Source organism: Vanellus vanellus (assembly GCF_965231255.1).
Source record: "Vanellus vanellus genome assembly, chromosome: 14".
NCBI lineage: Eukaryota > Metazoa > Chordata > Aves > Charadriiformes > Charadriidae > Vanellus > Vanellus vanellus.
This window is the reverse complement of record NC_138919.1, coordinates 8984638-9007203: the sequence shown is the minus strand read 5'-3', so window position 1 is coordinate 9007203 and position 22566 is coordinate 8984638. Positions and strand designations below refer to the sequence as shown.

Sequence of the window (22566 nt, the reverse complement as noted above, 5' to 3'; positions counted from 1 at the left end):
ACCCTTGCGGGGCAAAGGAAGAAATTGATGACTGATACAGCAAAAGCTCACTGCAGTGTTCAGTTAGGTTCCATTGTGCAGGAGCTGCTTATGACCGATGCTTCCCCCAAGTGTGAATGTGCAGCATCCACTCTTACCAAAGTTAATTATCTTTATTGTCCCAGTTAAGATAAAAGATGAAATATATTTATTTCAGGTTTGTGCATTCTATGAAATAATTAATTTGCTACATAGATTTTCATGTAGAATAAAGCAAGTTTGCCCCAACAGAGAAGTGGTCCCTACAAACATAGCACTTTAATTTTCTCTGAATAAAATATATTCAATGCCATTTTCTAGATAAGAAATTAATTAAATTTTGTTCTGCAAAAGCAATCTTGCACTGATAACAATTGTCAGGATCGACAACTGATGATTTAATGTTCTACTCCCCTTTTTGTAGCAATTACAAGTTGCTTGAAAATTAAATTACAGTTAATATTTCTCCCCAGTGAGGCAGTCTGACATGATGTGCAAATGCTTACAGTGCCCTGTAAGTCAGTTGTTCCCAGAAGAGATGGGCTGGCAGCATGAAAATAATTAAATGCCAATATACAGTTGGCCTCTTCTATGAAAAATAAACAGGCACAAAGACAAACTGTTCCACTGCTTATACTAACAAATGTTGAGATTACTTTAATCTAAACACAGCAATGAGGCTGCAGTGCAGTTTACTGACTTTCATAAACTCACTTTAACAGTTTAGAATGTATTCAGAACTAAAGTTCTTATTTCTCTGATGATTCTTCATCTGCATTGACCTTCTCTCTTTGGAGCCACATAAATGCTGACTTTGCTGTGCCATCTCCACTCTGTTGGGAAAAGCAAATGAAGGTAGCCCAGACAAAGCCACAGAGCCCAGTGTAAGCTGTTCGCAGGTAAACAGGGACCAAAATGAAGTTTGACAGCTGTGTTGGAAGGAGAGAGAGCTCAGTTAGTGCTCCAGGCATTGTTAGGCCTTACACCTACACACCCAGCAACTCCACTGACTTCTCACTGGGTTAGATATACTACTAATGCATCGGATCAGGTTTTATGAGAAAGAAAGGCTCACTGAGTTACCCTAAAAACTCACCTGCACAAAAGGCCAGTACATCAGTCCCGTCTGAAATGAAAATGAATCAATTGTTATTCTTACGGACACAAAGATTAATTTTTTCTTACCACATTTAGCAAAGACTAGAACTTATTTAAGTAAAGGTAATAAAAGCTGTTCAAATGTAAATTAAGTTGCTTAACTTACAGGCTGCAATATTAAACTTCTAATAATTTTCATAAGCCTCTATGCTAGGAGTTTCTCAAACACATTATTCTAACTCATTTTAAATACAAAACTCTAAGCACAGTTGAGTCTTCATAGTCACCTGACACCAGATACATAACCACATTTACCAGATGGGTGAACAAATGTCTAAATATGTGAACATTTGTTTCAGCCATGAATGAAAAATACCACTGAACACTATTTATTTCACACTTGCAATGCTCCTTCTAGTTACTCATACATGTAAGGCTTTTTTGCAAAAATGGATAATTTACTCATAGAACATAAGGTCAATAGAAACCTTATGTTTCGATAGGATATAGTGGGCACTGTTTTTAGAATCATCCTCCATAGGAATAAAAATAACCCTTTTCTATCCTATCTTTATAGTTCCATAGCATGAAGAGAAATTCACATTACATCAGAGTTTCTCCTATTATATTTTTTCTGCTAATGTTTCTTTTTGTGCCTGAGAAATCTTTAATTTGCTCAGCTCTGAGGTAGAATGGATAATTTTTTCTTGTGGATATAGAAATGCAAACCAAACCCAGCTATTTATATCAAAGTCTTCTTAAAACAAGGGATTGTGTTTCTGAAAGTGAGAAGAATGTCACTGAAAAGTACAGGGTGAAAATGATTCCTAAATAAAGACGTCTCTATAACTAGTGATTTTAACAGGTGTTCATGTAAGTGTTGTCAACAGCATTACTAATTAAACACTGGTGTATGGGTACTTCTTAAGATAAAATGTAGTACAAACTTAATCAGTGTTGTATTGTAGGGCTCTCATTCAAACCAAATCAGGTGCAAGTGTTATGTATATAAACATTGTACGTTTTGAAAATGGCATAATTTCACCCATCTTGCAGCAGTGCCTGCTGCAGACTACCCTGACTTCAGGTGACTGCTGGTACTCAAAACTTCCCTCCTATACATAATCAATTAATGAAGTGAGAGAAGGGCCACTGGAGGAAAGAATATTTCAAATATTTTATCCTTTTTTTTTTTTTTTTGCTTAGCTGGGAGATAAGCAAGTTGCTTGCCTCACCTTATATGTATTCCAAAATTTCTTTTTACAGTCTGAAAAGATGTCCTCTTTCCTCTGAAGGATGCTCATACCTATTGGCAAAATATTTACAACAATCAGAAAAACTGCAAAAATTAAATGTTCACTTTTTTGAATGATATCCCAAACTCTTCTCAAAACATATTATAATAGCTTTGAAAGAAAAGCTGATATCATTACAAGGAAAAAATACCATTCCAGCTACCTAATAGTGCTACATGTTGTCTCCTCACCCCTTGATGTGGCTCTCAGTGTTGGCACCATAGATTAAGTGGAATATATACTGTATAGGCAGTATATCATATCTGTTCCACTGCCACCTAATTCACCGGCGGTATGGCAGTGGAACAGATACTGTGAAAGTATCTTTTACACCCATAAGGAAGACAGAATAAGGCATTCTGCACATTGTTGAATTGCCAGAAGGGGCTCAGATCCCTGAAGGAGTTTAGGTACCTACAGACCACTGAAGTCAATGGAAGAGGGCACCTAATTTTTTTTTTTTTTTAATTTTGGCCACAATAAACATGTAATTTTTTTACCTTCACAAATATCTACATCAAATCGAAATTCTAGTTGACAAGCTGAACAGTTTCAAAACCTACTTGTTTAACCCACCACATCCAGCATTCCAAAATTTTAAATAAATTCTAGTTGATCCAAACTCCTCTTGATTCTAGGAAAACACAACTTCACAACAGGCTCCCATTGTTAAACCGAAGATCAAGAGAAAAGCGGTATGACTTGGAATTATATTAGGCACATGTAAGCTGGAAATAAAGTAACTGAATGAATTCCCATCACATGAAATATCATAAAGGGTTCAAAATAATAAACCCTTTAAACGGCATTTCACGCGATGATAATCTTCAGGTGTCAAATTAAGAGCACATCTTTCCAAGAGATGTAGCCGCTCTTCAGAGATCACCCACCTTACCTGGAAGGTGTGACCTAAATTAAGCAAAAGTATTAGACAACATGCTTTATCGAATCAATCTAAAATCAAAAGCTATGCATTTGCACATAAGCAGAGGCCCAGAGTTGTTTAGTCCATCTTTCTAGGTATTTGCATGCCATGAGATTATCAGTATCTCTCTCAACGGATACATTATTTTGCTATTATATCATACTGCTACCCAATTTAGGGATTTTACCATCCCTTTTGTGGTCCTTCAAATCCTTCTGGTCCTTGGGCAATTCTCTGCTTACATTCTGACACAGACATAGGATTTTGAGAGTAAATATCTGTTGTGGTTTAACCCCAGCCAGCAACTAGCACCAGGCAGCCCCACAACAGAAGGTTCCTCCGAGAGACCGGGCAAGGCAGACAGCTGTTTAATTTCCTCCATCTCCACAGTGGCTATACCAAAATCCAAAACCACGACAATATCTGATGTTTGACTTCTTCCTTCGTTTCATTTCTCTTCAATCACAAAATGAATTGATTTCCCTGTCAGGGTGATAAAATGCAGATCTCCCAATACCAGGCAAAAAGAGTACCCATCCTGCTCTTCTTCAACATCGAGTTTAAGTTAAATGAGAGCCTTGTTTTAAACTAGTCTCACCTATTATTTTTCTTATTCCCTCATGTTTATTTTTTAAATAGATACTAGTCTTCTCTAAAGTCTCTTCTTATTCATTAGCTTTTGAGATTATATATTAGTAGTATGCTGTATTTCTATATACTCTCACAGCAGAACATGTACAGCTTAGTTGCTGAGCTATAGTATTTCCTGACATTTACAGTCAATTGTGTTTCGGAAACAGACAGCTGATATTGAGAGCTGAGCAGAGCAATTCAAGCAGCCGCGGATGGTACAGTCCTTGTAAGTTGCTCTGAGGTCCTTGCAATTAAGTAAAAGCTACGGGCCCAACCAAGCCCAAGGCAGGACTCCACTTTGGCACAGCACCACCTCATCTAAGGCCCCGAAGTGCCACGGGGGACACAGAGCCCGCGGCCGGGCTGCCCCACCGACACACCCGGGGCGAGCTGCCCGCCGCTTCCCCAGCCCCCGGCGCAGCTCTGCCAGCGTTTCTAGGGCTGCGGGAGCCCGCCCGCAGCGATCGCCGCCCGGCAGGCCGGGCCGGCAGGCGGGTATCCAACCATCCCGTCCTATTTGGGGTGAAAAGTCCCGCTTTCGGTGCGATCTCCGATCGACGCCCCCGGCCGCCCGCCGCCCCGAGATGGCGGTGCCCGGGCGGCGACGGCACTCACCCGTGTAGAAGGCGAGGACGGCGACGGGGGCGCCGAGGAGCTGGTCGCAGAGCACCTTACCGAGGACGGCGGGCGGGCGGCGGCCGGGCAGCGCCCGCTCCAGCGCCCGCAGCCAGACGTAGCTGAAGTTGCCGTGGAAGGCGAGGGCCACCAGCGCTACCCGCCGCGTCTGCGCCCAGTCGGGCGGCTGCCCCCGCCGCCGCCGCCGCCACAGCTGCTGTGCCGCGTCGCCCGCCGCAAAGAGCCCTCCGTAGAGCAGCACGTTGCATAGCCAGGGAAAGCGGCGCACACCGCCGCGCAGCAGCGCCCCGGCCATCGCCCGCCGCCTCTTCCGCCCGCCGCCGCCTCCTCCTCCTCCTCCTCGCGGACCCGCCCGACGCCGCCGCCCTCGCCATCTCTGCGGTCCCTGCTCCTCCTCAGGGCTCCCCCGCCCGGGGTGCCACCTCCGCCGGGCCTGCCCCTGCCAGGGAAGGCCGGCACCCCACGCACGGCGTGCCCCGTGCTCGGCCTCCCCACGGCCGCGCCGCTCTCCGGTGGGCCCGCGGGTGACCGCTGTGCGCTGGGCTTCGGTTCGTGGGGTGACTGGGAAGTTCAGGGTCACTCGGAAGAAGTAGGTCACTGTGTCTCCTGGGCTTTGGTCCAGGTGTACGGTGGAGGCAGTGTACAGCATTGCTGCAACCATTAAGATACAAGTGGAAACTAGGCACCCTTTGTTTATTATCTTTTTAATTATCTCCTTGTTGCTTGCTTACATGAGTAGGTTATGGCTTTTTCTTTTCAATTTTCCTGTTGTTTTGCAGCCTGGTTTCAGTGACCTCACTGAGCAGGGCTGATGCACACCTGCGGCTCCACCTCTTTGCCCTCCCTATTGAGACCATTTGAGAAGAAAGCCGGAGCGATGTACGTTTATCGAAGACACTCGTGTACGCAGCGGTGCCCCCGCAGAGCCGCACGGCGCTCCGTGCAGCGACCGCTCGGCTCGGCACGCTCGTGCCCCACGCGGCTGCCCGCGGCCGCGGAAGACAACGGGCGCACCCGGGAGCGCCCCTCGGTCCCGGCGACGGGCTCGGGCTTGGCTGAGGGAACCATCTCCAGGCAGGAGGTGGTAGTTCACTCTGCGTCCTGATAGTAACTGGGGTGAACGCGTTTGAAACGATGATGAAACCTTGCAGGAATGACTGTCGATGGGCACGGGCGGCGGGTAGGTTGGAACAGCGCAATGGCAAAGTGCGGCGCGGTGCCGGGGGGCGCTGAGCCAAAACCACAACATCGGTGACGCCTGAAGCTGTGCTATTGAATAATATAAATGGCGCTGAAAGTAAGAGGAGTATGTACCGGAAAATAGCTCCAGACTGAAAGAAAAGAAATAAAGCTCTGTAAAATGGGGTTTGGCTCCTCGGGGACTGCCTGTCCGACAGGAGCCCGCAGGCGAGTGCGTCCTCCTCCCCCCGGGGTCTTCCCCGTGCTCTCTGCCGCGGGAGCCGCGCTCGGACCGGCGGGGCGGGGCGGGCCGTTGCCCGGGACGGGTGTCGCTCGGGACTCCCCCGAGCCTGGAGGAAGCCCGCTCTTGGGCCGTAGGTGGCGGAAGGGTTTTGGTGCCGCCATAACAAGCTTCCCTCAGCCGAGCTGACGACACTGCGGTGACGGCCCAGAGGTCTGTGAAGGCTGGAGCCATGCAGAAACCTCCCGGGGTACCGGGCCGCCGCGAGGCTTCGAACCCGCCACACGGCGCCGGCGCCTCAGCGCAGCTCCGGCCGCTTACCCCACTCCCAGGTTACCGCCCGGGCCGCGCTGACTGCGCATGCGCCAGTACCTGTCACCTCCCCGGCCGTTCTCCGGGACTGTTCCACTAGCTGGAGCGGGGGGGGCGGAGGAAAGGGCGCGGGCTGCGCTCTCCCCAGCCCGCCCTGTCACGGCGCGCGGCTCTGCCGCGCCTTCCGCAGTACTACTGCCCCGGATCCTCCCCGCCCGTTTGCCGCGGTGGTCTCGGCGGCGCGCGGCGCGCGCGCGGGCGGGCGGCTGCGGGCGCGGGGCGGGCCTGCCGCCGTTCCCTAGGTGAGCGCGTTCCACGCCCCTCCCGCTGCGGCCTCGTCAGCGCTGCCAGCGTGGAGCCGGCCGGGGCTGAGGCGGAAGTGCCCGGCGGGGAGGCGGCGCGCACCGGGGACCCCGCCGGCTATGGACGCCTCTCTGGAGAAGGTATGCGGGGCGCACGGGTGCCGGGCTGGCGGGGGAGGGCGCCGGCGCACCTGCGGGCGGAGAGCTGCTGAGGCGCGGCGGGCCCTGAGGGGCGAGCGGGCCCTGGCGGTCGCGTGGCTGACGGGGCGGTGGGGCCGCGGGGAGGCGGCCGGGATCAGCGGCGCGTCGGTGCTCGGTGCGCCGCTTCCCCTGCGCCTTGGCCGCGGCGGTGTGGCGGCTCCGCCGAGGGGGACTGTGCCGCGCGGCCTGGGTCAGCTGTGCGCCAGGGAGCGGGAGGCACCGGCGAAGCCCACGGGCCTGCCCCCCGCCCGGCCACGGCGCTCGGCCTTCCTCCCTGTGTGAAACGCCGTCGGTTCCTGTGTCCCGGGGTCCCGGATCTATAAAAAGTCTGAATAACTATCCGGAAACGCTTTAGGAATGGGGGGTTTTTTTGTTTGTTTTCTTAAAAGGAAGATGGAGCTTATTTCCTGGTGATGTTATCCTTTAACAGGATAGTAGAGAGAATATTACTTGACCTTTTTTAATTTTATTTGTTTTATACTGGAGGTGTTTGCTGTCCTGTGTTTGCACTCTTCTGTCCAATGTACTGTACAAAGCAAATATTGATTCTGTAATACCATAAGTGACTGACAAAACTTATTTTGCCCTTGTCACTGTGAGTCAGTCAGAATCCAGCAGAGTAACCTGGGACCTGCCACACTTCTGCTGGCTTTCCTCGCACCTGCTGTGCTTCAGGAGGCCTACCCTAGAAGTGAGGATGGGATGGTTGCTCACACATACCTTATAACCATTGTTGTATGTCTTTGAGGACAGTATACGTTTGAAATAATTTATACTTTTTGTGCTTAAGAGATGTTAATGCATCCTTGCATCATTTACTATAAGCATCTGATGTGGTTAATGAGTTTGTAGCAAAATGGTTTGATACATTACAATCCACACGAAGAATAGAGTGTTAAAGAATACTTGGTAGTCTTTAAAAGCTTAAGTTCTTTACTAGGGCTGAAAAAAGTTACAGTCACTGCTGCTTGTTTGATGTACATATATTGTTCTATGTTCTATATGCTAGTTTGGAATATGGACTTTATCAACTGGACTCAAACAGAATAATGGTACAATATGCAGTTATTTAAAGAAGGCACATCAGTACAGGGCAGATGTTTGTCCTGTAGTACTGACAAAGTCCTTATAAACTTTGTTGGACGAGGTCATCGTAAGAAACAATAAAAACATTATGTAAGAATTAAATACCTAATTTTCTTAACAGAACAAAAGTCCATGTTTTGGTTACTTGTATTCTTGATGTAAGGAATAATCTGTAATGGTGAGGGCCCTACAAAAAACTTGCATGTCTGATTTTTCGATATATGCAAATAGATGTGTAAAAAGAGTTATCGTTTGCTTTACTTTTTCTCTTGTTTATCATGGCTTTGTTCCCTGTGTATGATAAAAGCTGTAGTCCTCTGTATAATAACATGCCACAATACAATTATTTTCTTGTAGCCACTTAGCAGTTAGTATCCTCCTGAAATACTCTTTGGTTAAGATTGCTGTAAATCAGTATGATCTGCACTTTAGTCTTGAGCACGATATATAAGAAGTCTTTTTCCTAAGTAAATCTGAAATTCATCCGAGCTATGTTTATCCTCAGAGAATGTGTGTCCGCTTATCTTGTGCTTATTTAAGCATTATCATAATACATCTGAGACTTTTATTCGAACCATGGATTCTTTCCTCCTTATGTATTTATACATGTAGCTTATTAGGATGTCAGTGATGCGTACTTTTTAACTTGTATTAAAATTTGTCAAAATTTTGTAGTTTTCATGATGAAGAAAGCATTTTGGCAGAATCACCTAATTAGCATGGTGTCATTGAATGACTACAGGTTATTGCAAATGGAAAAAGACTTTTTTAGCATATGAGAAACTTCCCAAGAATTGAAAACATTGCATGATAGGATTGTGAGGAAAACTGCTGTAGAATCTGACACACAGATGTGCACACCAACGATCTCATCTTGCAAATTATCTTTGGTTTATCAAACAAATGTTTTTGGGGGGGTTATGTACTAATATTGTGTGTCATAAGTGGTATAATTAGAAAGAATTTTATCTGAAATCTAGGGCAAATTCTTTCCTTGTAACTTCTTGCACTCTCTACTGCAGTGTTTTCCCTAAACATGAAAAAACTGTTTTGGTTTCTTGCTGGGCCTGTGACTATTGTCTTTTGTTACTTTGTTAATTACCACAACATCCTGGTAACTATACGGAAAACTCAACTCGGGACAGCAGACCTGCATGCAAATTCTGCTGCACATCAGGGAAGTGATAAAGATTAAAAAAACCCAAATACCTATAAGCAGAAGCTTTGTGGTGATACAGTAGGCTTTCATTCAAGCCTAACAATCATGAAGTGGCTGCTTTTCTATTTGTTATCTAAAACTTTTCTTAGCCTGGAGAATAAACACACTATTCTTTTGGCTGAAGAATACTGATATTGTTTGAGATTAATTTACTGTTGAGAACAGTTTTTGGCTTTTGATGGTAAAACTTTCTTCTAGACAAATATAATAATGTAGTTGGAAAATGAGGCATACTTCTCATGAAATACGTAATGAGCTACACCTGTGAGTTTCTTTGCACACACAATAGTTTATGTAGACTGTTTAAAAATCATCCCTTTCTTACGTTAGGAATACAGCCTGTGGAAATGCAAAATCAAGATTGCAAAATGTTGGTATATGAAGCAACATTCTCCTCTTTTAATTTATAATTAATGTTCAGTCTTATCACAACTGGAGAATGGCCCCTTATCCTTCCCCAGTTGTCACGTGACTCCAAGGTGTGACATACTGCCTGTAAAACCAGACACAGTTTACAGTTCAAAGTGCTTAAAAAAATAGTAACAGATCAGTTACAAAATAGGGAAGTAACCACAAATCAAACTTACTGCAAGTTAACCTGAGTCAATTGGATTAGCACATTTTGAAGGCAGCAGAAGATAAATGTCAAAGTAAGGTAGTGAATGTCAGGGTTTTTGAAGGGCTTAAGGAGACAGGTGGTGTCAAGATGCTGAATGGACACCTTGAAGGAAGAAGCTGTGGCTGGTGCCTCCTTACAGCTTGAAAGGACATTGCATGTCTTATAACTCAACTGGTCAAAGGATCACCTAACTGTGATCAGAGTCAGATCCTGTGATAGCAAGGGAAGGACTGAGTGCAGAAACTAAGGCTAATACAATATTTAATGCAGCTGTTTTAACCTTCTCAAAAAGTGCGTTGTCCTGCAGTTCAGGAGGCAGTATTCAAGAACTTGTCCACCAGTCTTTTTAAAAACAGTTCAAGAACATGAAGAAAGTATTGTTTATTACTGATTGGATCTTATACACACTTGATCTCGTTTACAGACAAAACTAAAGCAACTTACTACTTTATTATGGCATGTTACTAAAGTGTGCTCAGAAACCTTTCTTAACTGAATGGTTCGTTGCTGCAACTTTTCCACACCTATTTTTCTTGCTGCCTAAAATAAGTAGATAGTCTTCTGCTTCCCACCTCCATGCCCTTACTAATGTGAGCAGAGGAGGAAGCATATATAAAATTCAGTGTGCAGCAGTAAAAGGATTTTTTTTTTTGCTTCCCATAATTCAAAGGAGAAAATAAGTTGCTGTGTATCCACTTAACAATTGGAAAAAACCAGAAGGGATTCATTTACCAGTGAAACCCACATCAGAATTCAAAGACTCTCTGTATTTCATAGCGTTTTATGGAGCTTAGTGTAACTTCTTAGGTCTTTTTAAACTGTATTTTATGTATTTATTCTGCCAGCTTATTGGCAGAAGGGTTGAATGCACTAGTGAGCCAGGATGAGTCACAAGGTAAGCATGTGCAGGTTTTAACATCTGATGTAATTCCAGCAGGTGAATTTTGTCTTGAAACAAACAAAAGCAGCTCAGAGCCCTTTTTGTAATGCCTCTCCATCTTGTGTCCTCATGTACAACAGATCTGTTTGAGTATTTGCATGTGATGCTGAGGAAGGTTCAAGCAAATAACTGCCTTCCAGCCATTGATTGTGTTTTATGGCAACCTGAATTAAAGTCTGTGTGATAGTCACAATCAGTAAACTATGTCTAGTCAATTACTCCCTTGAAGGCTTCCGGGAGCAAAATGTACATTTGGTTGGTTGGTTGGTTTTGTAAGGTTTCTTTTCAGAGTTTCTTTGATGTGGTGCAACTCTGGAAACCACTGAAAACATATGGAAATATCACCAATGATCATATTTAGATTTTTCTTCTAGCTATATATATTGTATTCTGATTACCAAATGCTTGCAGTGTGTTTATTTTTTTTTTTAATCTCTGTGATCAGTTCTTGAACTTTTTTGTATTTGTACTGCTTTTTCACTCAGCGCTTCATTAAGTTGCGGTCTGCATAGCCAGTGGCTGTTGTAGAAACCAGAAGAGTAAAAACCCATTTATTGCTAAATGCTGGGAGTTCTTGTGGGAAAATATTTCTGAATACCTGCACTGTTCTTTTGTTCTTCCCCCAAATATTTGTTACTGGCCAGTTCTAAAGCAGCAGAATACAGAGAGCTATCAATCTTGGTTTGATTCAGTGTGGCCATGCCTGGCTACTGATTCTTTCAGCCACCTACCACTTGCTATAATATGAGTTACATCTCTAAATATTTTGGTAAAAATAGTCTTTGAACATATGGTAACTCTCAACTTAATTTTTTTCTTTCCTTGATCAGTCTTCCAGATGAAAATAGTGTAAAATCCTCATGTAAATTAATCACACTACTTTCTGTGATTAAATTTGCTTTTGTGTCTGCATCTGTGTGAGCAAACGTATTTGCCTGTGTTGCATGTGTGCAACAGTCCCATCAGTGGTGATGGAAAGTGCGTGCAGGCCTTTAGGAATACTGTTTCTCCAATATTGTAGTAGACAAGCTATTATATCCCTGCAGTGTGGATAGTGTAAGTTTAAATATTAAACTTGTTTTGCATTTTTATTATTTTTATTAAACAATCACCACCCCTCCCTCTAGCAGCCCCCAATCATAGCAGCAATCTAAAGGGTTAACTACTCGAGGCTTTGTTATGTGGGCCCATCTTTTGAAAAAGGGTTGATGTTGAATTTATGGAGGTTATGTTTACAGTACATTTGGGAAGCAGAGGGAGAAGAGACTTTGTAACAGGGTTACCTGAGTATCTTAGGGTTTTTCGCTGTCTAATGTGATGGTTCTTATCAATGGTGTTACCTTCTACCTTTATATTGGGGTATATTTGTTTTTCAAATACAGTTTAATATCGATCACTATAGGTAAATCAGACTCTGCCAGACGATACCTGTCACATTCTCTGGAAGCTTCTAGATGGCATCTAATCCTTAAATGGATACATGTTACTGTCCAAATATGTTGTGTCAGTGTCACAAGTTTCTGCCAGGCTTCTTGGGTTAAAGTTCATAAAAGAGACTTCTTCAAAGCAAAAGCAGTTCTTTAGTGAATACCACTTACTTGTCTTTGAACTTGTCCCTGGTTCAGGGGAAATAAGTTCAATTTTTAAAATTTTTAAAGCTCTTCCATCCTAACAGGCACTTTAACAAGTATCTATTGTTATCTGGTTTCAGCAGTGAAACCAGGATTTTTGACCTGTTTTGTGTAGCTAGAGGGTTTCAGCTGCTGGAAGATAAACCTTTTCTGCATGTCAGTCTTTCTTAAGCTGCCTGCTGCAAGTCAGTTTTACTCGTTTGTCTAGTTAAAAGGCATCTCTCTAATAAGTTAAGATTAAGAATTGGTTTAAATGTACTAGAAGTAGGAAAAAATAGATTTACAAAAGTATTTGGATTAGGTGTTTTCTCATCTCTTTTGAAAACTACTGTTGTAAAAGTTTGACAGGAAAACCTGAATGGGGAAATGACAGGGAAGAATGCCATTTTGTTTCTGCCTTTGCCAGAGCAGTCTTAAGTGATTTCTTATGTTTAATAGGTAAGATATGTTGGGTTTTTTTTAAACTCCTCTAGGGATTATTGCTTGAACACGTTTAAATTCCTCTTAGTTGAACTGGCAATCTAAAAAAAAACCCAAACAATGAATGAACTGTCAATTTATGCAAACTTTCCCTGAATTTACATCAAAATGCTCAATGACCTAAAATCTGTCATGGTCAAATTTTTCAGTGTTTAGCTTCCCAAACAACTTATTTTCTGGAAGGTACCTTTCTTGTAAGAATAGTGTTGTACTTATCCACTTATTGCTCTCTGGTTTGGTGGTAGGTTGTTTGGGGCGGGGGGTTGTTGGGTTGTTTTTTTCCCCTGCTATTATGGCAGAGAGGCTAAGGGGGTGGGTTGTTTGTTTGTTTGTTTAATGAGAGTCTGTACATCATGAGAGCTGACTGTCAAGTCAGCTCAACTGAGGATATGGTAATGGGTTTTTTGGTGCAGAAACATTAGTTCTCAGGTGAAGTAAAATGATAATTTCTAAATGAGATTTTCCACTGAAAGACTTGTGATTGTATTTGGGGTATCAATCTGTTTTCCATACTCTGTAGAAAGATTAGGGTGTCCCTTCTTGATTTTTTATTTTGTTTTGGGTTTGTGGTTTTTTCTTGACTTTTGGATAGGACTGCATGTGATTTTTTACATGTAAGGGAATAGTTGAAGTTTTATTGCTGGTGCAGAATGATTATGAAAAAGAAAAATCATTCAGTTGGGCTGAAGTGGCACATACTTCATTTTTTAGCTAAAGCATTATAATAAGCACTTACTTGAACACCTTGCAGTTCTCAAATCCTTCTTGCCTTCTGATGCTCACTCTTTCATTATTCATCAGGAAAAGTTCTGACTTTGCTTGTGGAGAAAAAAATTTGATCTATCAATAATAAAATCCACTTCACAATTGAGTTTTCTTCTTGCTTATTTTAGGTTAGTGGTATGTTCTCATTTTGTATATTTTGAGTTCAGGATATTCAGCATATTATTTTTAATGAGTACACACAGGCTAATTAAATGAATCTGGCTGATGCACGAGCTGTTTTTGAGGATGTTGTGGGGACAATAGTAAGATAAAGGTTTTGGTCTCTTAAAAGTTGTTATCTTTTTCCCTGAAAGATGGTCGACCCTACTCTAGCAGAAATGGGAAAGAATCTGAATGAAGCAATGAAGATGCTAGAAGACAATCAAAGGTATGTGCAAAGGACAACTACAAAAACAATAGCTGTTTTTGTTAAGGGGAGGATTATTAATGTTGCTGCCATTAAGCAGGAGACAACTAATTTTCCTAGCAGTTTAAGGTCATATTGTCATTCTGACGCTTACACCCATACAAATCACCATTGTTTCTCATATGATGGGATTTTTAAAATAAATGTACATATTTTTATACATGTTCTGTACTATTGAGAGCAAGTCCAGCAAGTCTGGTTTTTTTCAGAGATGTTAGATTTCTTTTCTTATTGCTGTGCAAGTAACTTTTAATTCCTGTATATATGAGACTCTTCTGTGAGTTTGACGTTTTCTGTTAAAGAACTAAAACCCCCAAACTTAGGAACTCTTTAATTCAGTCTGAGCTAAACTTTTGTGTTGATCTCATCTGATTTATTTATGAAACTGTTGTCAGTGAAATGGATTGCAAACATGTCAGTATGTATTTCTGCAAGTCAAAGTTGACTACGTATTTGATGTTATAAAACACAAACTAAATACGTATTTTATTCTTGTGTCTTTAACTTAGAAAAGTGGAAGAGGAAAACGAAAAGAAGTATACACGGAAGGATATTCCTGGACCACTCCAAGGAAGGTACGCAACAACAATTTTTTTACATAGTGCTCTTTACTTTTCAGAATCTATAAAATACATGTAACATGTTTGTTTTCCAAGCAACTCCTGTATTATTGCAAACATGAACATTTACCAGGTCAGGCATTGTATCAACTTCTTCCATAATAACATAGAGTAAAAAAAATAATTATCATCATACCAGCTATTTCCATACTCACGTAGGAAAAAAAAGAAAGATTATTTTTCCTTGGTGACTGAAACTTTGAGCTGTTGGAATCTAGTGATGTATTGGTGCCTACAGCTGTGATTGAGACTTAAATATGGATAAACTTGTGCTATAGAATAAAGATTCATTAAAACATCCAGATAAAAGTAAATAACTGAGACTGACAAAGTAGAAAATCTTAAAAAAAAAAAATCCAAACAACAAAACAAAACAAAAAAAACCCACAAAACAGAAACAAAACAAATCCCCCCAACTTTTCAGCTCAGCTGTCTTAAAAATTATAGGGAGCTCTTGTGCATAAGGCAGCTAAGATCGTTGTACCTGAAAACTAAGATTTAAATTGCTTATAGTCTCTTTGGAGGACAATCCAACAGGATCCCAAGCTAGCAATTCAGAAAGTGTTGTAAAATCTATTTGAGTCTTGTGTACATAAACTAAACTTGTTTTTGAGTGGAGACACTGAATTAGCTTTTCTAGGAATAAAAAGCAATTTCAACTGTCAGAGCGTAAGTTCTTATACTACTGTAAATTTTAGTTGGAATTATACAAGTTGCAGTGTTGTGGGTCTTTTCCAGTTTTACCATGTTAGAGTGCATCGTGTCAGAAATCTAATGCTGTTTTGTTTGCCAGAAACTAATATTTGTAGGCAATTGTTTAAGAGACGTACTGAGTTGGTGAGCTGAAGCTGGATCATGAGAAGAGAAATTTGGATCCTTAGCTATTACCTTACTTTGCTGTGTAGCAACAAGCAATTATAACATTGTCAAGTCAAACTTTTCAGTCCAAATTTTCAGATTTCAGTAGATTTTTTTTTCTGTGAGTCTGAGTTCATACTTATTATACGCTTTCTATAATTAAGTAGGATTTTGAGTTAGTTAGTTCAGCAACCTCATCTTCACGATCTGTTTTTCTGAGAGCAAGGAACCATTTTTGTTGCAATACTCATCATTCTGTAAAAGCGCAGTGTTGTCATCATGTCTTACCATGCAGTGTCCCAGGTGGCCTCTTTGTTAGATGCTGGTACTTACCTGTGTTTTGTTGGTGGTGGTGGTTTTGTTTGTTTGTTTTTAATGTGGTTTTTGTTTTCCCCTCCCCGGTATGCCAGTGGCCAAGATATGGTGAGCATACTTCAGCTAGTTCAGAACCTAATGCATGGAGAGGAGGAAGAGGAAACTTCACAGGCCTACCGGTAAAGCCAATATGAATTATTGTATGTGGAAGATACCTGACTTTGTTATATTCCGATTATTATAGAATTTATACATTTAAGTGTTTTAAAGTGTAAAGATACTGTGCAACCATGTAACTTCATAAAGGCAACTTACATTATGTAGTGAACCAGAATAATGCATTAGGCTTGGCTTTCTTAAAATTATAAAGCTTTCATTACTAATTACTAAATTGAATTATACAAGGGAATTGTTTCTGATGTAACAGTTCATTTTGTTTTCTACTTTCTGGAAGTTGTTTTAAGTCTGAAAGTCTTCTAAAACTTTGAATACCAATAATTTTTTTTACTATCACTCACTGTAGATTTTAAAGAAAAAAAAGGAAATAAAATTTGTTTCTGTTTTTCTGTAAAATGGAAATAATACTAACTAATCTGCAGAAGATTATTGAAAACTAACATTTGGAAAACAGTTTGGAGATTAAAAAAACAAAAACAAACCAAAAACCCCTCAACAAACTAATGAAAGCTGTGTCTCTAAAGATATGAATGTGTCCTGAGTTTTCTCTGCACAAGGAGAGAAAGGTATGTGTTTAACGCACTGTGAAGTCCCAGTACAGATAAGGTGCTTAGTTCCAACTCACGCTAGCTCATTGGCTACAGGAGAAGCTGAGGTGTTCCTGTAAGCAGCTGGGCCAAAGGAAGTGCAGGTGCTTTTGGCTGCACTGGCGTTTTAGTATGGAATACACAATGGCAGGAGGGTGGCTGTGGTGTACTGTACTTCTCTCTGCTAAATATTGAAAATTGCATGCTGACAGTTTCTGCCATGACAGTAAAAAACCACAAACCTCAAATGACTGTAATGTTCATGACTTGTATTTAGTGGGCAGTTACTCTTTTCTGGCTTGCAGACTTCAAAATGTTGGCGAACAGGGTCACATGGCTCTACTGGGACATAGTTTGGCTGCTTATATATCAGTGCTGGACAGGGAAAGACTGAGAAAACTTACAACAAGGATCCTTTCTGATACTACTCTCTGGCTCTGCAGGCTTTTCAGGTGAGTCACTGTGAATAACTTATGTATGAATAGGTAGTTACAATTGTTTAAAACTATGTGTGACTGGATTGAGGATGTCAACAAAAGAAACCACTGTGCCACAAACTTACAAATATTCTTTGAAAAGTCTGAAACGTATCACATAATTTAAAAAAAAAAAGAGACTGCTTAATGAATGGCGGGAACTTATTAACATGGTTGCCATAAAAATCCTTTTATAAGGGCTATATGGTGGAGCTAAGGGCCAAAGTACAGTTGCAGACATACAGTTGGTCAAACATTTAACTAAATTCTTGTTTCTTGAGGCATATGCTGTGTTGCTGAGGCTTGGGGTACTTCATGCTTTTAAAAGACATTTGCAGTTAACTTCTCCTTTGCTCTTCCTGGATCTAGTTTATTTTTCCAGGTATGGTAGGTGATGCTACTGAAATTTACAGTATGGTGAAATCTTTCATAAATGCCTGTTTCATCATGTGGCATAGATATCTTCAACTGTTCCGTGTGAGAAGAATGGGGGGGGGGATTCACTGATTAGAAATTCCTTTTTTTCTTCCTGAACCAAAAATCCCCACAACTTCACACTTTCTCCCTCTCATGGTACTGTATCTTTCAGAAAATCTTGCCAGTGCTACTGAGGAGAAGATTTTATTTATTTTTTTTTTTTTTTTTAGCACAGCGCAAGATGAAAAGGTAAAAATACAACTGAAGTTAACCCAAATTTAGTTGTTAGAATTACAAAGGATTTTTCTTATATTGACGGGCTCACCTCTATCAGAACTATTTTATAAATTCAATTATTATCCGTCTTTGACTTAAAGATGGTGAAACCCTGTGCAATGATGAAATTTGAGAAGTTTCAGGTAATCCAGCTATTTTGACAAATGTATGTGTATATAGAGAGTGTCAGTGATGTTTCTAAAGGGCATGGGTAACAAAAATATTTCTGTTTTGAATCAAATACTCAATAACATTGTGATTTTGCGATTAATGGTGGGTATCTGGTGGACCATAATCCCCAAAGTTTTGTGACCCGCAGGCAACAGCATTGAACAAATACCGTGCTGTGAACTGCTTTGTACTTCTTGATATTTTATGTGGCTATGAGCAATACTAGGGGAATTACCCTTTGTCCGTGTTAGATCACAGAACTGTTGTGTAAAGGTGAAGTAGGTATTTGCATGTGGGTCATTCTGGACTCTAGCTCTGGAATACTCAGCAGTATTTGTGCATCAAATAGTCTGTGATAACCTAAGATGTTTCAGGGCCTTTTTGTAAAGTTAGTGATAAATCTCACTCTTAAATTTTGCAAGACCACTGACTTAGGTGTTGTACAAAAACTCTAAAAGAAAAATCTAGCTTGCAAGTTGCTTAATAAATTGACGTACCCTACTACTGTTGCTGTTTCCTTTTCTATAGTTAAGACAGCTGAGGGATTGCCCTCAATGTGGAACAGTCATACCTTGTCTCTTCTTTGGTTACTTTATTCTTGTTTCTTGACTGTAAGTGTTGATGTGCTGATCTGAGTTTGATTCTTAGAAGGGTTAAAAAAAGAGGGGGAGGAGCAGATGCCCACACCCCCATAAGCCCCAAGGAAACATGCCTAATAAATCAGATTGAAGGCAAAATAGCAGTAAAATCATTAAAATATTCCTGGGGAAAAATATACTTCATTTATGTAACTCATATATTTCAAATATCTGGAAAACTATCTTGCAGTGTGCTGAATAGATTGTATTAGTTTGTGCTCTTATTTTCAAACTCTCTAAAATACAAATGATACCGGTAATTTTGGGTATTACAAAATATCTTGATTTGTGATTTCATAATAAAGTTTGCAAGTTTCTCCCATTTACCTTATTTCGTGTGTCTTATTCCGATTTTACTAACTTAACTTAAAGAATGTCAGGTTGCTTTCTCTTTAAAATTAGCAGTCCAAAATTCACATATTTATTAAACCCAGGTGAAGCCTTTTGTGTGTTTCCTCCCCCGCTGCGCTCTTGGTAAGCACGGTTTTGAACTCTGTGAAGGAAATCCGTAGGAACCCAGATGTTTGTTCTATCTTACTTTATCTCTGAGTCTAAATGAAAATATATACTAGGCTTTCGTCATTGTTAATCCCAGCCTGTCTCATCAAAGTTTCCTTCTACTTTACTTTATCCTTGGAAAATAGAAGGGTTTTTTAATCTATCTTCTTTGTCCTCTTATGAGTTCCTATGCTGGCCAGTGTTATTTTAGTCAGTAAACTGGCTGTTGGTTTTGTTGGTCATATTTACTTGGCTTTTCTTGCAGGTATGAAAATGGTTCAGCGTATTATCATGAAGATGATCGTGAAGGTCTCCTAAAAATCTGTCGACTTGTTATTCATACACGCTATGAAGATTATACAGTAGAAGGATTTAACGTGCTCTATACTAAGCAGCCTGTCATATACATTAGTTCTGCAGCTAGAACAGGCTTGGGCCAAGCTCTCTGCAATCAGGTAAAGTGAATCAGTTGGGGTTTTAGCTGGAAGTAGAACTTACCTGGCTTCATATTGCCTACTTGAAACTTAGATTTTAAAAATATATTCAGATTTTTCCTGCAAGAAACTGATATTTGCAGTACAGTCTGGTACACTACTGGCAGCAGTCTTGTAAATTGGTTGGGGACAATGAAATTTTTCCTTTAGATCCATATGTCTGCCTGGAACTTCCACTGTTAAAAGTGAAGCTTCTTCCAGAATTTTCCCTAATGCTCCTGTCTTGACTGAATACCCCAAGCAAGATAAGCCGGCTCTCTCTGCAGCTCTCCTGTTCCTTCCACACAATTGTTTGATCAGTGTTCCTCACGAGCTGATTCCCTTCATCCTCATCTGTTCTTTGCCTTTCTATGGATGTAGTAGATTTTTATAACTCATAAACTTATATACGTTTCTAAGGCTTAGGATGATGTGTCTGCCTGTTGAAACACAGTAAGAAAAGGGATGTTTTGAAGAATGAGGAATGAGCTTTGGCCTCAGAAAGGTTGATTTTAGGAAAAGCATAACTTAGATGATTTTGAAAACTTCTTATGTTTCCGTATGGTAGAAACAATAGCGATGTGACTAAACAGCAACACAGTGGGGGGTGGGAGGGGAAGGGAGTCTGAGGTGAAACCATACTTTGATGCCAGCCAAATATCTGCAAGCTAGTAATAGAAAAATGTTATACAGTGTGTTGGTATTGCTTTATTAATTGTGATTTCCAACATAATTATAAAACATTGGCAAAGGAAGCAAAGCCCATACTGGGGATAAGATAACCTCCGCAGCTGTAGTGGACCACGTTTAAATTGAAACCATTTGTTTGGAAAAAATACTTTCAGGTTGCATTTGCAGTCTGTGTTTTGTAGCAATGATACAGTGGTAGGAAGAGAAATTTTCTGAATATTTCTAGTGAAAGGATCCTACACGCTAACTTTTTTTTCTTTGAGTGATTGTTTCTAGGTTGCATTGCACTTTACATAAGCTGTTGGCAATGGTGAAAAAAACCCATGCCCAAACATACTGGATTTCCAAACAATGAGTTATTGCAAAATTTGTACTGAATAATGCCCCTGTACTCTTATTTCCAAAAAACATTATCATTTTTTAAAGGAAAACCACTGAGGGAGAAGTACGCTATGCTGATCCCGTTTCAAAAAGTCTTGTTTGGAATAGCAAGATTACCCCCACAACCCAGCGCTTTAAAGAAACCCAGTTTTTCATAATTATGTTTAAAACTTGTTGGTTTTGCCAAGTATTTAGTTGCATGAATGTTTGTAGACTTAAATAATCTAATTCAGGCCATATACAGACTTTCCTATTGCATACCCAACATTCAGCATGCTAGTGATATTTTTCAAACTTAACATGCGCTGAAATGAAAAGTCAAGTTCTTAGGGCCCTTGTTTTTCAAGACTTTATAAAAGGCAGACAGAGGTACTACTAACAGATTAAAAATCTAGACTGCAGAGAAGTAAAATTGGTATCGTAGATGGAGCTTGTCTCGGCCAAAATGGTTTGGGAAGCAGGTGGTAAATGTTCATTGGAGTAAGTCGGTGTCTTTGGTAAGCCAAATGTTGCATGTAGTTATTGACCGAAACTTGTTGATACAAGAAATACTGCTAAGAATCAGCATTTTGGGAGCCTTTTTCTTCTGAGTACAGAGTAGATACTACTAACAACAGTGATGCCTTATCTGTTTTATAAGGTAACCTGTCCACTTTAGGTGATAGCTGGACTTAAAAGTGATAGCTTTTTATCTTAGATTTTGAGAAGTAGTGTATATTGTAGAGCAGATACTTGGAACTGGGTAATCAGACATGAATTCAATTTATGTTAAATGAAAGGATACAACCAAACTAGTCTGTAACTATAGTTCTCCTCATTTGCTGAACCTTCTGTTCAGTGATGAGTATGATCAACTGGATTTCACTGGTCTAGTGATTTTCCAAGGGGAACATGGCCTGTGCACAAAGCACAAGTTTGCTTATAGGATGTATTAATTGCAGGGTGGCCAAGAAAAAGAGGATTGAGTTTACATTTTTTTACAGGGCACAGGTACCTCATTAGAAAAACTGAATGCAGTTGATGTTGATGCTAACCAAAAGTTGACTGTGTTTTTCCACTTTTTCCTGTGCTTTCTTTTCTCTGCTATTAATTTGATTATAAGTTTTAGCAGAAAACTTACTTTATAATGTAATATCCATATTTTTATTGTCATGTTTACTATTTTTTGTGTCACTCTTTTTCTGTGAACGCTTAAAATGAGTATGTCTTGGTTGTTGAAATGGCATCATTTTTATTGCAGCTAGGATTACCCCTTTCTTGCATGTGCCGTGTGCCTTGTAACACTATGTTTGGATCACAACACCAAATGGTAAGTTTGTCTTCCTTAAAAGCTCTTTTGGTTTTGTTTTTTTAATTTTTTTTTTAAAGCCTCATTGAATGAATGTCAAGTATGTTGTTAGGAAAAGCTTATTAATGTACTTTTTCAATCTCTAAGTCTCCTGTTCAGCTATAAGCTGTACAAATCATAGATTGAAATCTTCTGAAAAGCTAGCAGCTTGCATCTTGGTCCTGTCGTTTGCAAGATATTTTTAATGGCATGTAGTAAGGTGTGTTTTACTCCAAGATTTCTAGAATATGTGTAGTCAGAGGTACATTTACAAACTATGTGATGTATTTTTTCACAAATAATTTATCAAACCTTCAGGTTATTTTACCTTTGAGAAGAAGAAACTGCAAGCCACAAAGACAGACATTAATAATGTCTTCCAGAACTTCAGAATGCTGTCCATTTTCACTGCTAACGCACTTTTCCAGTTCAGCAGAAACAATTCTGTATTGTTTGACAAACATATTTATAAATACATATCTTTTTCTTATTGATAACAGGATGTTGCTTTGTTGGACAGATTGATTAAAGATGATGTTGAGTCTGGAAAACTGCCTTTGTTGCTTGTGGCCAATGCTGGTAAGTGCTATGGACAAACAATAACAGAAAAGGCACACTATTTCATTAACATATATAAAATCCAAAATAAAAATGT

General features: G+C 40.5%; 2 protein-coding genes across 2 annotated transcripts in view; one reads left to right on the top strand and one right to left on the bottom strand.

Moving 5' to 3' along the window:
• Positions 1 to 767: 767 nt before the first annotated feature.
• MPV17L (MPV17 mitochondrial inner membrane protein like) lies at positions 768 to 4900 on the bottom strand (the record flags this gene model as incomplete). The annotated part of the gene is made up of 4 exons (XM_082490467.1): positions 768 to 947; positions 1115 to 1144; positions 2352 to 2422; positions 4585 to 4900. The coding sequence occupies 4 exons, from the start codon at positions 4898 to 4900 to the stop codon at positions 768 to 770; spliced, it is 597 nt and encodes a 198-aa protein (XP_082346593.1).
• Positions 4901 to 6468: 1568 nt separating this feature from the next.
• Positions 6469 to 22566, top strand: part of PDXDC1 (pyridoxal dependent decarboxylase domain containing 1) — a 31134-nt gene continuing 15036 nt past the window's right edge. Inside the window, exons 1-8 of the mRNA XM_082490620.1 lie at positions 6469 to 6780; positions 13895 to 13968; positions 14517 to 14582; positions 15896 to 15979; positions 16870 to 17016; positions 19306 to 19495; positions 21825 to 21893; positions 22412 to 22490. Of these exons, the coding sequence (XP_082346746.1) occupies positions 6760 to 6780; positions 13895 to 13968; positions 14517 to 14582; positions 15896 to 15979; positions 16870 to 17016; positions 19306 to 19495; positions 21825 to 21893; positions 22412 to 22490 (730 nt within the window). The 5' untranslated portion in view covers positions 6469 to 6759. The remainder of the gene's footprint in view (positions 6781 to 13894; positions 13969 to 14516; positions 14583 to 15895; positions 15980 to 16869; positions 17017 to 19305; positions 19496 to 21824; positions 21894 to 22411; positions 22491 to 22566) is intronic.